The 13,689-nt window shown below is 38.5% G+C and overlaps 1 protein-coding gene across 2 annotated transcripts in view; it reads left to right on the top strand.

The window, feature by feature from the left end:
* Positions 1–1,659: 1,659 nt before the first annotated feature.
* The window catches only part of RAD21L1 (RAD21 cohesin complex component like 1), a 28,656-nt gene continuing 16,626 nt past the window's right edge, over positions 1,660–13,689 (top strand). For both annotated transcript variants that reach the window (XM_070744408.1, XM_070744407.1), the window contains exons 1-7: positions 1,660–1,831; positions 2,705–2,834; positions 3,377–3,476; positions 6,744–6,847; positions 7,595–7,759; positions 8,930–9,007; positions 10,996–11,118. In XM_070744408.1, the coding sequence (XP_070600509.1) occupies positions 1,688–1,831; positions 2,705–2,834; positions 3,377–3,476; positions 6,744–6,847; positions 7,595–7,759; positions 8,930–9,007; positions 10,996–11,118 (844 nt within the window). In that variant the 5' untranslated portion in view covers positions 1,660–1,687. The remainder of the gene's footprint in view (positions 1,832–2,704; positions 2,835–3,376; positions 3,477–6,743; positions 6,848–7,594; positions 7,760–8,929; positions 9,008–10,995; positions 11,119–13,689) is intronic.

Raw genomic sequence — 13,689 nt, 5'->3', positions numbered from 1 at the left:
ACTAAAAACCCTTATTATAAAAACCAAACATACATACAAACATTCCATACTAACTTGTAATGGCCATGGGGAAGGAATATCCTAACTCCCCCATGCCTGGCGACAAAGGTGGGTCTTGAGTAATTTGCAAGGAGGGTGGGGGCCGTTATAATCTCTGGGGGGAGTTGATTCCAGAGGGCCGGCGCCGCCACAGAGAAGGCTCTTCCCCTGGGGCCCACCAAACGACATTGTTTGGTCGACGGGACCCGGAGAAGGCCAACTCTGTGGGACCTTATCGGCCGCTGGGATTCGTGCGGAAGAAGGCGGTTCCAGATGTATTCTGGCCCAAGGCCATGTAGGGCTTTAAAGGTCATTACCAACACTTTGAATTGTGACCGGAAACCGATCGGCAGCCAGTGCAGGCCGCGGAATGTTGCAGAAACGTGGGTGAATCTAGGAAGCCCCATGATGGCTCTTGCGGCCGCATTCTGCACGATCTGAAGTTTCCGAACACTTTTCAAAGGTAGCCCCATGTAGAGAGCGTTGTGGTAATCAAATCTCGAGGTGATGCCCACCCATCAGTGCAGCCCCCCCCCCCCCCCCCCCCCCCGTGGCAGTGGAAGCCGCAAGACTGTGGGTGGCAGTCCTAGAAGACTCTGGCTCTGGCCTGAATGGGGAGAAGCATTCAGGCCAGAGCCTCCCAGCTAGAAGAACCACCGCCACGGTCTTGCTGTTCCTACTGTGGGGGGCTGCGTTGGCCCACAGCTGAGGGGCACATGGGGAGGGGAGAGATAGTGGAGGAAACAGCTCAGAAAATGGACTGAAAATGGCCCAGTGCTCTGGCAAACATACAAGCCATTTTCTGGGCTCTTTTCAGACCATTGTATGGGCCTTTTTGGGGTTGAAAACAGCCTGAAAATAACAAAAGAAGGGGGAAAAGGCTGGTTTTCGGGCCATTTCTGTGCCTTCCTTTGGGCTGGTTTTCAGGCCATTTGGGGGTTGAAAACATCAAAAAGCCAGGCCATTTATGACATATGATCGTATGTATTTATTAAATGCATATGGCCTATAGAACATTCTCATTATTATGGTGCTATGATCATTGTTTTGGGCACTTCTGCTGATATCTTGGTGCCATCCAGATGTTTCCATCCCACAACTCACTTTGCTGTGAGAAAGTGGCAAGACAGTGACAAGAAACAGGGAGAAAGCAGAACTACTTAACACATCTGTCTTTTTGCATCTGTCTATACACAAAGGGAAAAAACAGCCCAGCCTATCAAAAGCAGCACCACAAAAAATATTAGGAACATAACATTGTTTCAATATATTCACTTTGCCATAATTAATTATTTATTTCAGTAATGATGCTATTAGTTTGATTTGGAAACTTTCAGCACAGAAATGTTGCATGCAGATAAATTCATGATAACACATACAGTTGATGTATCCTAATCACAAGTAGCCAATAGTATTTTAAGCAGTTAGCTAAGATTGTACAAATTCATGCATCTGTTTAAAAGAAGCTGCAACTATGGAAATATGAAACTATAAAAGGTTTCACGTTTTTTTTGCAAATCATTTATTTCAAATTAATATTGCAATTTTTTATTTAAGCTTTGAAAAATTACCAAAAAATGATGTATTCAACATTTAAAACATTTTCTTCCCTCTAGCTTGCCAAGTTAAGGAACAGATATCTGGCAAAATGTTCTACATGCAGTTGCTTATGAATAAGCGTGGGCCTTTGTCCAAGATATGGCTGGCTGCTCACTGGGATAAGAAAGTCACAAAGGCTCATATATTTGAATGCAATTTAGAAGCTACCATTGAAAAGATACTGTCCCCTAAGGTATGGCTCTCATAAAATGTCACCAAAAATAATGTCCCCTATTTTTACTCAGCACTGGATGTGGCATTATAAATTAAGGTCTACAGCAAGAGCTTGAGGATCTGCATATGTTTAGTCTTGCAAAAAAATAAATAAAGATCCCTTAAAAAAACCTAAAAAGGGTTGTTACAAAGTCAAGAACTCTTAACATCTCGGGATGTAAGATACAGAATAATGTTTTTAAGTTACAGGAAGGCAGATTCTAGCATAAGATCAAGAAACACTTCCTAACAGTAGGAGCAGTTCAATGGTAGAACCAATTATCCAAAGTGATGGTGAACAGATTTTCACTAGATACATGTCCAGACCAGACAGCCAACTGTTAGGGATGTGTTAAATTCCTGAAGAGCTTGGACTCATTGGTCTAAATTACCCCTTTGAACCTCTGCAAATGGAGCCATTTTTAATTATTTAATTTTTATCCTGCTTTATTACTTTATAAGTACCTGGAATTCAAGGCAGCAAGCATTCTTAATGCTCCTATTTTCCCAACAACAACAATCCCGTGAGGCTGAGAGAAGACTTGCCCTAAAAGTCACCCATCTGGTTTTCATGCCTAAAGCAAGACTAGAATTCACTGTCTTCTGGTGATTGGCTCAAAGTCACCCAGCCAGCTTTCAAGACTAAAGTAGGATTGCAACTCCCAGTATCCTGGCGATTGGCCCAAAATCACCCAGCCAACTTTCATGCCTAAAGCAGGACTAGGACTCCCAGTCTCCTGGTGATATGCCCAAATGTGTACTAATGTATAATAGAATTACTCTTACTTCTATTGCAATCTTTCCTATTAATACTAGTTGTATTCTATTCTATGATACCAACTTTTCCCTCCAGTTTAAAATTGCTCTTCGTACCTCGGGACACCTTTTGCTAGGAGTGGTGAGGATCTATCACAGAAAAACCAAGTATCTTTTGACAGATTGCAGTGACGCCCTAGTTAAAATGCAATCAACTTTTCAACCAGGTATGATTTTTTTTCCCCCTACTTATTATTAACAAGCAGCTTATTTATGGTAAAGAGAAGGCTTTAACTTTTGAAAATGAAGCAAGTAGTTCGCAAGGATTCCTGAGATGATATTTGGAACGCAGTCTCAAGATCAAAATAAAACTGGAAGGGACCTAGGAGATCTAGTCCAACTCCCTGCACAAGCAGAAGATCCTATACCATTTCAGGCAAGCGGTGAATCAAACTGCTTCATGTAGAGATTGCAATTCTAAAAAGCAAAATAGAAGGAAATTCCAAAGTAGTTTGATTCACCAAAGGCTACGATGGGACTTATTTCTGAGTAGTCATGTCTAGAATTGCAATAGCAGCAGAATGTTTTTGTAATTGTAATTGTATCATTCAACTGACAAATATTTTCTGCCATCTAATTAATGACTACTATGGTGAAAATGTATGAATGTGAATGCACTTGCTGGATGCCCTCAAATACATTTTTATCTCGCAAGATATATAAAGCTACATCACCCAACACTTACTTTTGTTCTGTATTTTTTCCTTAGGGCTTGTTGATCTTCCAAAAGGAATTTGTGAGGCAGATTATGATGCCATCACACTGCCTGAAGAGTTTTATGATTTTGACACCCAACTTCCAGACATGAAGTAAATATTTTCCAACATTTGTTTGTTGCTAAGAATAGAACAAGTGAAAAAGAAGTGAATTCCCTTTTCTCAGACTCAAAACGTTACAGTAAAATACATACATGCTTCTGCAGACTGTAATACTTGTGAAGGGACAAAATCACAATCCTGTTTCTCTGCTATAGGTTTAGTTTAGTTTATTGTCATTGTATCTCGTACAACGAAATTAAATGCCGTATATATTGTACATTAAAAAAAATACACACACATCCATCACATTCTATGCAATTGAATTTAAAAATTCTGATATTACTTTAATATTGCACTATACAGTAGAATTCAATACAGTTACTGCCTTGGGCTAAAAGCTGTTTTTCAACCTATTTATCCTTGTTTTTATTTCTCTGTACCATCTGCCAGATAGGAAAAGTTAAAAAAGAGGGGGTGCCCAGGATGAGATGGATCTTTAAGAATGTTTTGAACTTACTTAAGGCAGTGGGAGTTATCAAGCTCTTTCAAAGAGGGGAGGGGGCCACCAATGATCCTCTGGGCAATGACGTTAACCCTCTGGAGTGCTGTCCTATCTGCCACTGTGCAATTGACAAACAATACATAGGCACAGTAAGGTTAAATACTCTCTATGGTGCAGCGAGAGAAGGTCACCAACAGTTTTTCGTTCAGTTGTTATTTCCTGACAAGTCTCAGGTAGTATAATCTCTGTTGGGCCCTTCTGACCAATACTGCAATGTGAGCACCCCAGGTCAGGTCTTCTTATGATAACACCCATAAATCTAAAACTGGTCCCTTGCTCCATCAGGCTCCATTGATAAGCAAGGGATGGATGTCTGATCTATTCCTTCTGTGGTCCACTATCAGCTCTTTGGTCTTATTAGTGTTAAGGACCAAGTTATTGTCTCCATGCCACACCATGAAAGCAACAGGTCCACTAGACTTACAATCCTGGGTCTAGAAAGCTTAGAACTAAGACGCCTCAAACATGATCTAAGTATTGCTCACAAGATCATATGCTGCAACGTCCTGCCTGTCAAAATCTACTTCAGCTTCAACCATGACAGCACAAGAGCACACAACAGATTCAAGCTTAATATTAACCGCCCCAAACGTGACTGTAAAAAATACGACTTTAGTAATCAAGTTGTCGAAGCATGGAATTCACTACCGGAGTCTGTAGTATCCCCTAATCCCCAACACTTTACCCTTAGACTATCCACAGTCGACCTCACCAAGTTATAGTTAGTTTAAAGTTTATTAGATTTGTATGCCGCCTCTCTCCGAAGACTCGGGGCAGAGGTCAGTAAGGGGCATACATAAGTGCACCAGAGTGCCCACCATCCCCTGTCCTATTGTCTCTCCTATATCTCATATATCTTCCCTACCATACCTATATCTTTTTCTGCTATTCTCTCATAGTTATATTTCACTCCTTTATTTTCTCCTCTATTTCCCCCTTTAATACAATCTACCTGATTATATCCTCTATAACCCTCATTGTGTATTATTGTGTATTGGACAAAACAAATAAATAAATAAAAAATAAACCTCAATAGGCAGACTCGTCCCTCCCTGAGATAAGTCCCACCACTATTGTATCATCTGCAAATTTAATAAAGAGTATTACCAGTGTGAATGGGAATGCGGTCATGTACATAGAGCGTATAGAGTGAGGGACTCAACATACAACCATGTGGTGTACCAGTGTTAAGAATAAGGGTTGAGGAGATATAATTACCTAATCTGAACCTCTGAGAGCAGCCAGGCAGAAAATCCATAAATCAAAGGTTCGTTTAGTGTCCACTCAAGATTACAACGGCATTGAAACAAATGGCATGATCCTTTTTACCCCTACGATCATGGCAGCATCCTCTTGGTCATGTGCTTTGATATTTGGCAGCTGATTTATATTTATGACAGTTGCAGTGTGCTTGGGTCATGTGATCACCTTTTGCCCTCTTCGGACAAGCAAAGTCAATGGGGAAGCCAGATTCACTTAACAACTGTGGCAAGAAAGTTTGTAAAGTAGGGCAAAATTCACTTAACAACTGTCTCAGCAACACAAATTTGGAGCTCAACCATGATATGTCAAGGACTACCTATGCTGCCCTTCAGTCCCTTCCCCATTATAAATTTTATTTTTTTTATGATGATGAATTTGAACTACTGTTTCTCCTTGCCTAGCAAATTCACAGTTCTATATATAGTTCATCTATCACTTTAATATTTTCTCAGTGCCATTTTCCATTCTGCTCTCTTTTCCTCCCCTCTCAGCATCCTTCATATCAAACAACTCTATTTTCTAAATTGTAAGGATTCACCACTTATCTGTTTTCAGGCCACATATTCAGGCCAGATTCATTGTAGTCCTGAAGAGCACAAAGCAATATTTTCTAAAGATTTCCTTCATGAGGATTAATTGCACTTTCTTACACTTTTTTTTACAGTCCAGATGAATGTTTTTATGATAATGACAGATTAATACAATTCAGGTAGTCCTGGACTTACAACAGTTCATTTGGTGACCATTTGAAGTTACAACCCCACTGAAAAAAGGGGTTTATGACCATTTTTAACACTTACAACCATTGTAGCATCCCTATGGATACATGATCAAAATTCAGACACTTGGCAAATGGCATGTACTTTTGAAGGTTGCTCTGTCCCAGGATCATATGTTCCCCTTTTGCGACCTTCTGACAAGTGATTGTCTTAACATTCTTTTAACAACTGTGGCCAGAAAGGTTGTTAAATGGGGCAAAACTCACTTAACAAATGTCTCACTTAGCAACAGAAATGTTGGGCTCAATTATGGTCGTATGTTGAGGACTACCTGCACAATTCTAATTCTTGAATTGTATTTCTGGGATGAAGACAGATGAATGTAGTAACTGAAGCAGCCCTTGTTGCTAAATCTGTGCTATTAACCTTCTTAATCCCTTTATGGAGTAATAAGTGAAAGGAGATGGAAGTGCACTTTAATTAGGACCAAATATATTAAAATATTATATGGATATGTTTTGTGAATTAGGACGTTACTTCATCTGTTGGGATCTCTTCACTTTTCCACTGTTGTACAAATACTATTCTCGCAGTTGTAATACATGTAAAATCAGATATACATTCTTTTTATTATACTTGTCTGGTAAAATGCCCAGCAAAGAGGTCTCTGTTTTCAAATCTATATGTTGTTTTATCATTTTTTCCAGCCATGTATGTATTTTTCTAGCATTTCCTAAAACCCTTTCTTCAGTTCATTTTCTTCTTTTCCAATAGTGCCATTGAGGTCGCCCAACATTTTACACTGCACCAGAGCAAAACTGAAGACATCACATTGACAGAATTTTATGGGCAGAATATTCTCAGTAGTGGAAATTTTGGTGAAGTTGCAACTCTTTTTCCCTCATAAATCAAAATACAAAGGCTTTTTATTTTATTTCCAAAAGTTGTGTTCTGGGTTCAGTTTTTATAACCAACTGATTTTTGTCACATGCTTTTGCTGAATTTTTAAAATTAAGGGAGACTAGGATAGCGATATAAAGGGATTGAATACTATAGCCTAGAGGATAATTCTCTGCCTTACAAGGCAAAGGTTGCAGGTTCAAGTCCCAGTGGGTATGGCTAGCTGATGAGGCCAAAATAAGGCTGAAATAGATCTATCCTAGTCTCCCTTAATTTTAAAAATTCAGCAAAAAAAATGTGACATACAGTGTGTGTGTGTGTGTGTGTGTGTGTGTGTGTGTATATATATATTGTTCTGAGTTCGGGTTTTGCCCCGTGTAATATTTTGAGTGTCTATGCAACGTTTCGGTGAAATCACATTCACCATCATCAACTATATCTACAGCAGCACGAAGCTTACAACTTCAGCCTGATGATGGTGAATGTGATTTCACCGAAACGTCGGATAGACACTCAAAATATTACATGGGGCAAAACCCGAACTCAGAACAATCTACATACATATATCCATGAAAATCTACGAAAACATATATATATGTGTGTGTGTGTGTGTCACATGTTTTTTGCTGAATTTGAAATATATACATATATACATACATACATACATACATACATACATACATACATACATACATATCTGAGTTATTAATATGTGTTTCTCACAGATGACGGAATTGAAATTCCACGGCACGCTAGCTTTTTCGGTGACAGCTTAATAAACAGCTCCAATAGCCTCCTTGCTGATCACGGTTCTTCGAATTTAACTGGAAACAAAATTGCATTAGAGTATGATGGATTTGGAGATGAAGGAGCTGGAAGAGATATGATTGGTAGGTATAAACAAAATCCAGCCCAACTATAGCTGACCAAGAGATTTTCTAGGATGTGCATAAGTTACCCAAAAGGTTTAGTAACCTTGTTGAAGGCAAACAGCCCTCCCCCAGTGGGCCGACCTCTAGGGAGGCACAGGATGCCATAATTGCCACATCAAAATGAAGCAACAGAGAAAATTTTCTCAATGAGACGACCTCGATTGTATTGAGATCTCTCCTTTTATTGTATTTCACTTTTCCTGACATGTGGTACAGAATAACCAATTCACGAACGCCACATACATTAAGCCGTCCCCCAACTACCATTCACTCACGCGCTGTATAAGGCAACCTCCTCGTGACTTCCCTATAGATAATTAATGGAAGCTCCATTCTTTGCCTTTTCCTGGATTGTGTGTTTACTGGTGATTAGCAAAGGAATGAGAGTAAGGCATATATTTCCTTATATGGAAGTTAGCTATAGGTTTTCTTCATGTTGTATATCAAGTTAATTATTTTCCACGTGGTCATGGATTCTGCAGCTTGCTTACTCAGCCTGGACTTTGCTGCCTTTCCAATAGAGGAAGAATAAGGTTTATACAGCACCCATTAGGCTAAAACATCACCCGTCAGCAATATTCCATCCCAAAGTTCAGTGCCTAAAAACCTATGATTACAACACCTTGTTAAGTTTAGGAAAGCTTTTGCTTTTTTCTACATAGTCCCCGACCTCCGACCACAACTGAGCCCCACTTTTCTGCTGCTAAGCAAGGCAGTTGGTAAATGAATTGTGTTCCATTTTACGTCCTTTTACTATGGTTGTTAAGTGAATCACTGCCGATGTTAAGTGATGCATGTGGTCGTTAGGCGAATCTGGCTTTCCCGAATCTTGATTTTGCTTGTCAGAAGTCACCTGGGAAGGTTGCAAATGTTGATCACATATGGCCTGGGATTATGCAGTTGTCATAAATACATGCCAGTTGTCTAGCGCCCGAATTTTGATCACATGATCATGGGAATGCTGCCATAGTCATACGGTAAAGTGTGAGAACTACTCATAGTAACTTCAAACAGTCACTAAATGAATGGTTGTAAGTCGAGGACTATCAGTATGAAATGTGTAGCTATGTACATAAAAATAGGGTTTTTTAAAAAAAACAAATTATATACTATAATTATTTTCTTAAGATGATATTCTTGGAACTGACCAGAATAGCCTCCTTGCAATATTTGATATGGAAGAGGAACCTCCTTTACCCGACAATGGTGAGTTGATTATAGCAAAGGTGAATTTGTAGCTGCTTTACTTTAGACTGTTTTACTAGAAATTAAACGTCTAAGTATTAATTTGTAAATACAATGCTGTATTTATTGCATTTTAAAGTTAGGTGTATTTATTATGGCATTAGCTGTTCATAGAATCAGCTTGTACATATGTGTACGCTGTTATTTTTACTTATAAATTACTACAAGGGGGAAAAAATATTGATAGTCAATAAGATTAGAATAAGTGAAAAGTTTTTTTTAAAAAGCCCAACTTTATGTGGCAATTTTTGAATAACATTTTTTTCTTAACAATGAGAAAATTATCTATCAATAATTAAAATTGATCATCATAAACTTATAAATAACGTTAAACACTTTAATCAGTCCTGACTAGATGCAGTCTTATTTCTTCATTAGTTTTAATTCAACATTCACGCAAAGTTTTTTTTCTGTAAAGTTCCTTTGAAATTCTTCAAATAAAACCCTAGTACAAAATTGTTGAATTTGTTATCAAGATTTGCCTTTACTGTAAGCCATTTTTCCATCCTAAGGCCTTAAAACTGATTTGCAAAGCAGATTAAACCCAGAATCAAAACACAGTGCAATAGAATGTCTAAGAAACATAAGGCAGCAACATTTTAATAATAGCGACTCCAGCATAAACAATTCAGGTTTCAAGACCCAATATTTGTATGTGAAATCATACATATTTCCAGAGGGATTTCCATAACATGGCCAGTACTATGGAAAAGGACATGCTCTTAGCCACACAATCATAAGAAAATTATTGTATGCTGCCCAGAATCATTTCTTGCAACCATAAGAGAGAGAGAGGCAAAGAGAAAAAAAGATAGAGATGGGAGAGAGAAAATAAGATTGATGTATGCATGCATCCATGTGTGGGCGGAGAGACAGATAGAAAAAATGATTGACAGGCAGAAAATAGGTAGATGGATAGATGGATGGAGAGAGAGAGAGAGAGAGAGAGAGAGAGAGAGAGAGAGAGAGAGATCAGTGTTTCCCAACCTTGGCAACTTGAAGATATTTGGACTTCAACTCCCAGAATCCAAATATCTTCAAGTTGCCAAGGTTGGGAAACACTGAGATAGATAGATAGATAGATAGATAGATAGATAGATAGATAGATAGATAGATAGATAGATAGATAGATAGATAGATAGAGATAGATTATAGATGATAGATAGATAGATAGATAGATAGAGATAGATAGATTATAGATGATAGATAGATAGAGATAGATAGATTATAGATGATAGATAGATAGATAGATAGATAGATAGATAGATAGATAGATAGATAGATAGATAGATAGAGATAGATTATAGATGATAGATAGATAGATAGATAGATAGATGGAGATAGATAGATGATAGATAGATAGATAGATAGATAGATAGATAGATAGATAGATAGATAGATAGATAGATAGATAGATAGATAGATAGATAGATTTGTACCTTATGACAATCATTAAGGGTTGCACCTCATGATTCTGGACAAATGTATCTTTTCTTTTATGCTCACTGAGAGCATATCACCAAAGACAAATTCCTTGTGTATCCAATTACACTTGGCAATAAAGAATTCTATTCTAGATAAAGAAAGAAAGAAAGAAAGAAAGAAAGAAAGAAAGATAGATAGATAGATAGATAGATAGATAGATAGATAGATAGATAGATAGATAGATAGATGATAAACAGGACAGAGAAGAAAAATGATTGACAGAACAGAAAAAAGCAATAGATTAGAGAAAGATATTGATGTGGATGGATAAAGAGAGAGAGACAGACTAGAAAAAATGATGGAAAGATATAATTGATTCCATTCTTTTAGTCTTGCAAGATGTTTAGGTTATTAAATCTCAAACAGGCTTACCCTGAAGGTGAGCTTCACTGAATTCCTTCAGCAGAAATTGGGCACAGTGACCTAAATAATACTCCTAACCCTGTGATTGTCTGAATCAACAGAACCTACTTTGAATCCAGACCAGGCTGTATTGAAACATGAAGCAGGAAATCGCCAATTTAAGGAAACAACATTATTGTGCAGTGAGGAAGATGAGTTTGTTCTTTATCCTATTGTTGATCCAGGTTAGAATTGGTTGTTTCTCTCTGGCGTAAAAATGCAATATAGAAGTGATGACAAGCATTTCACTGGAAACATTTTTTTTCAATAGAAGTGGTCATCTCTTCTTAGCCTGTTTTCTAGAAAGGATTGTCCTCGTTACATTACATTCATTCATTTGTTTATTCATAGGAAACCAAATTCTAAGCATCTTACAGTACCTACATACAAAACACAGTTCAAAATAAAATATAATCAATTACAATAGTAAATCTAAATCTAATTCACCACTTTTCAGCTCTTAAAGTAAGCCAGTTGACGAAACAGTGACAGGAATCTATTTTATTATTAAAGAGTATATCAGAACCTTGAAAACCTAATAGACATTCCCTCTCCTTCATCAATCCCTAACCCTAAACCCTTATATCAAAGCCTCTTCGGAGAGGGGCGGCATACAAATCTAATAAATTATTATTATTATTATTATTATTATCCAGACCATGGTTGTCCCATGTGCTTTCGAAGAGGCAACTAGAAAGAGTTTTTTCCAGAGGCATCTGGACATTCTCGTTTTTCTATGTAGACATTTCACTTCTCATCCAAGGAGCTTCTTCAATTCTGACTGGATAGAGGGGAATGGAAGGATTTATAATCCTTGCAGACAGCTGGTCATTTGGATCCTTTTAGAGGGTGGTTGAGGCCACCTGGAGGTTTACCTGTGTCCTCGGGGTCATCTGAGTGGGGTAAATATGTGTGGACCCTTCTTGGAACTGCTGAAAGGACTGTGTTGTATATTGGAGAGGGAAGAAGTTGTACCCCTCCCCCTCTGTTAAGAGAAGGCTGTTCGATTTGGACATTGATGGCCTCTTTGATCCCTATTTAAAACCAGTGGTCCCTTTTGTGCAAAATTTAGACTTTGCTGTCTTCAATAGAGTGGCCTTTGTCTTTTAAATGCAGATGGACTGCTGAATCTTTTACTAGATAAAATAATGCAAATGACCAGGTGTCTGCGAGAAATATAAATCCTTCTCTTCCTGAAGAATCTTCTTGGATGAGAAGTGAAACATCTTCAAAGAAAAACCAGAAAGTCCAGAGGCCTGTTGAAAAAAAGCACCTTTGAGACCTTATAGCAAAGAGAAATAAGACAGAGCAATCTTGAGTTTCTTTCCTACTCCCTCTACCCTTTAACAGCTCAGTTGGTGTTTATTTAATGGTTTCCTCCTGCAGTCCTCAACTTATGACCACAATTTAGCTCAAACATTTCCTTGCTAAACTGCAGTTAAGGGGAGTCACATGGTTGTTAAGTGAATTTGGCTTCCCTGTTGACTTTAGAAACATAGAAACATAGAAGATTGATGGCAGAAAAAGACCTCATGTTCCATCCAGTCTACCCTTATACTATTTCCTGTATTTTATCTTAGGATGGATCTATGTTTATCCCAGGCATGTTTAAATTCAGTGACTGTGGATTTACCAACCACGTCTGCTGGAAGTTTGTTCCAAGCATCTACTACTCTTTCAGTCAAATATTTTCTCATGTTGCTTCTGATCTTTCCTCCAACTAACTTCAGATTGTGTCCCCTTGTTCTTGTGTTCACTTTCCTATTAAAAACACTTCCCTCCTGAACCCTTTAACATATTTAAATGTTTTGATCATGTCCCCCCTTTCCCTTCTGTCCTCCAGACTATGCAGATGGAGTTCATGAAGTCTTTCCTGATAAGTTTGATGCTTAAGACCTTCCACCATTCTTGTAGCCTGTCTATGGACCGGTTCAATTTTATCAATTGCTGGTCAGACTTTGCTAGTCAGAGGGTCAAAAAATGTGATCACCAGACACTGGGACATTACAATCATCATAAATATGAGTCTGTTACCAGGCACCTGCATTTTGATCATGGGGCCATGGGATGCTGCAATGGTCAGCCAGAAATTGTTTTTTTCCCACTCCATTTAATTTTGAATGGTCACTAAATGAATGATAGGTGCAGAGCACTATAGCGCCTTGCCTCAACTCCCAACCCAAAAAGATACACTGTTGTGTAACTGGGAATGGAAGGAGGATAACTCACCACCTCCACTTAAGCACAACCCCAAGTCTTTCATGAAAGTGACCGTTGTGGTGTACCTCAGGAGTCCTCAACCCCAGTCTATGAACCAGGTACCAGGCCGCAACATGCCAGAAACCATGCTGCACAAACAAGCAAAGCCCTATCTGCGGGATGCAGGCCGTACACCAAACCATGACCCCTCCTGTCCGCAGAAAAACTCTATCCATGGGACCGGTCCCTTGTCCCCCAAAACCATTGGTTTAATCTCATGCCCAGATCTGAACCCACCAGAGAGGTTTAGATAAGTGCCCACCCCTCACTGTGTGGTGGGGTGTATTTTAACCTTATCTTGAACAAAATATATGTATGTATCGGTATATACCATATTTTTTGGAGTATAAGACTCACCAGAGTACAAGACGCACGTTAGTTTTGGGGGAGGAAAATAGGGAAAAGAATCTGCTTACCAGGTATTCATCTGGCTAGCGTCCTTAGTCTGGTCAGCTTCAGCACATTATTTTATCCCCTGGTTAAGGACTTTAAAAAAG

This window comes from Erythrolamprus reginae, chromosome 3 (genome assembly GCF_031021105.1).
Source record: "Erythrolamprus reginae isolate rEryReg1 chromosome 3, rEryReg1.hap1, whole genome shotgun sequence".
Lineage (NCBI taxonomy): Eukaryota > Metazoa > Chordata > Lepidosauria > Squamata > Dipsadidae > Erythrolamprus > Erythrolamprus reginae.
This window is presented reverse-complemented; position numbering and strand designations above follow the sequence as displayed.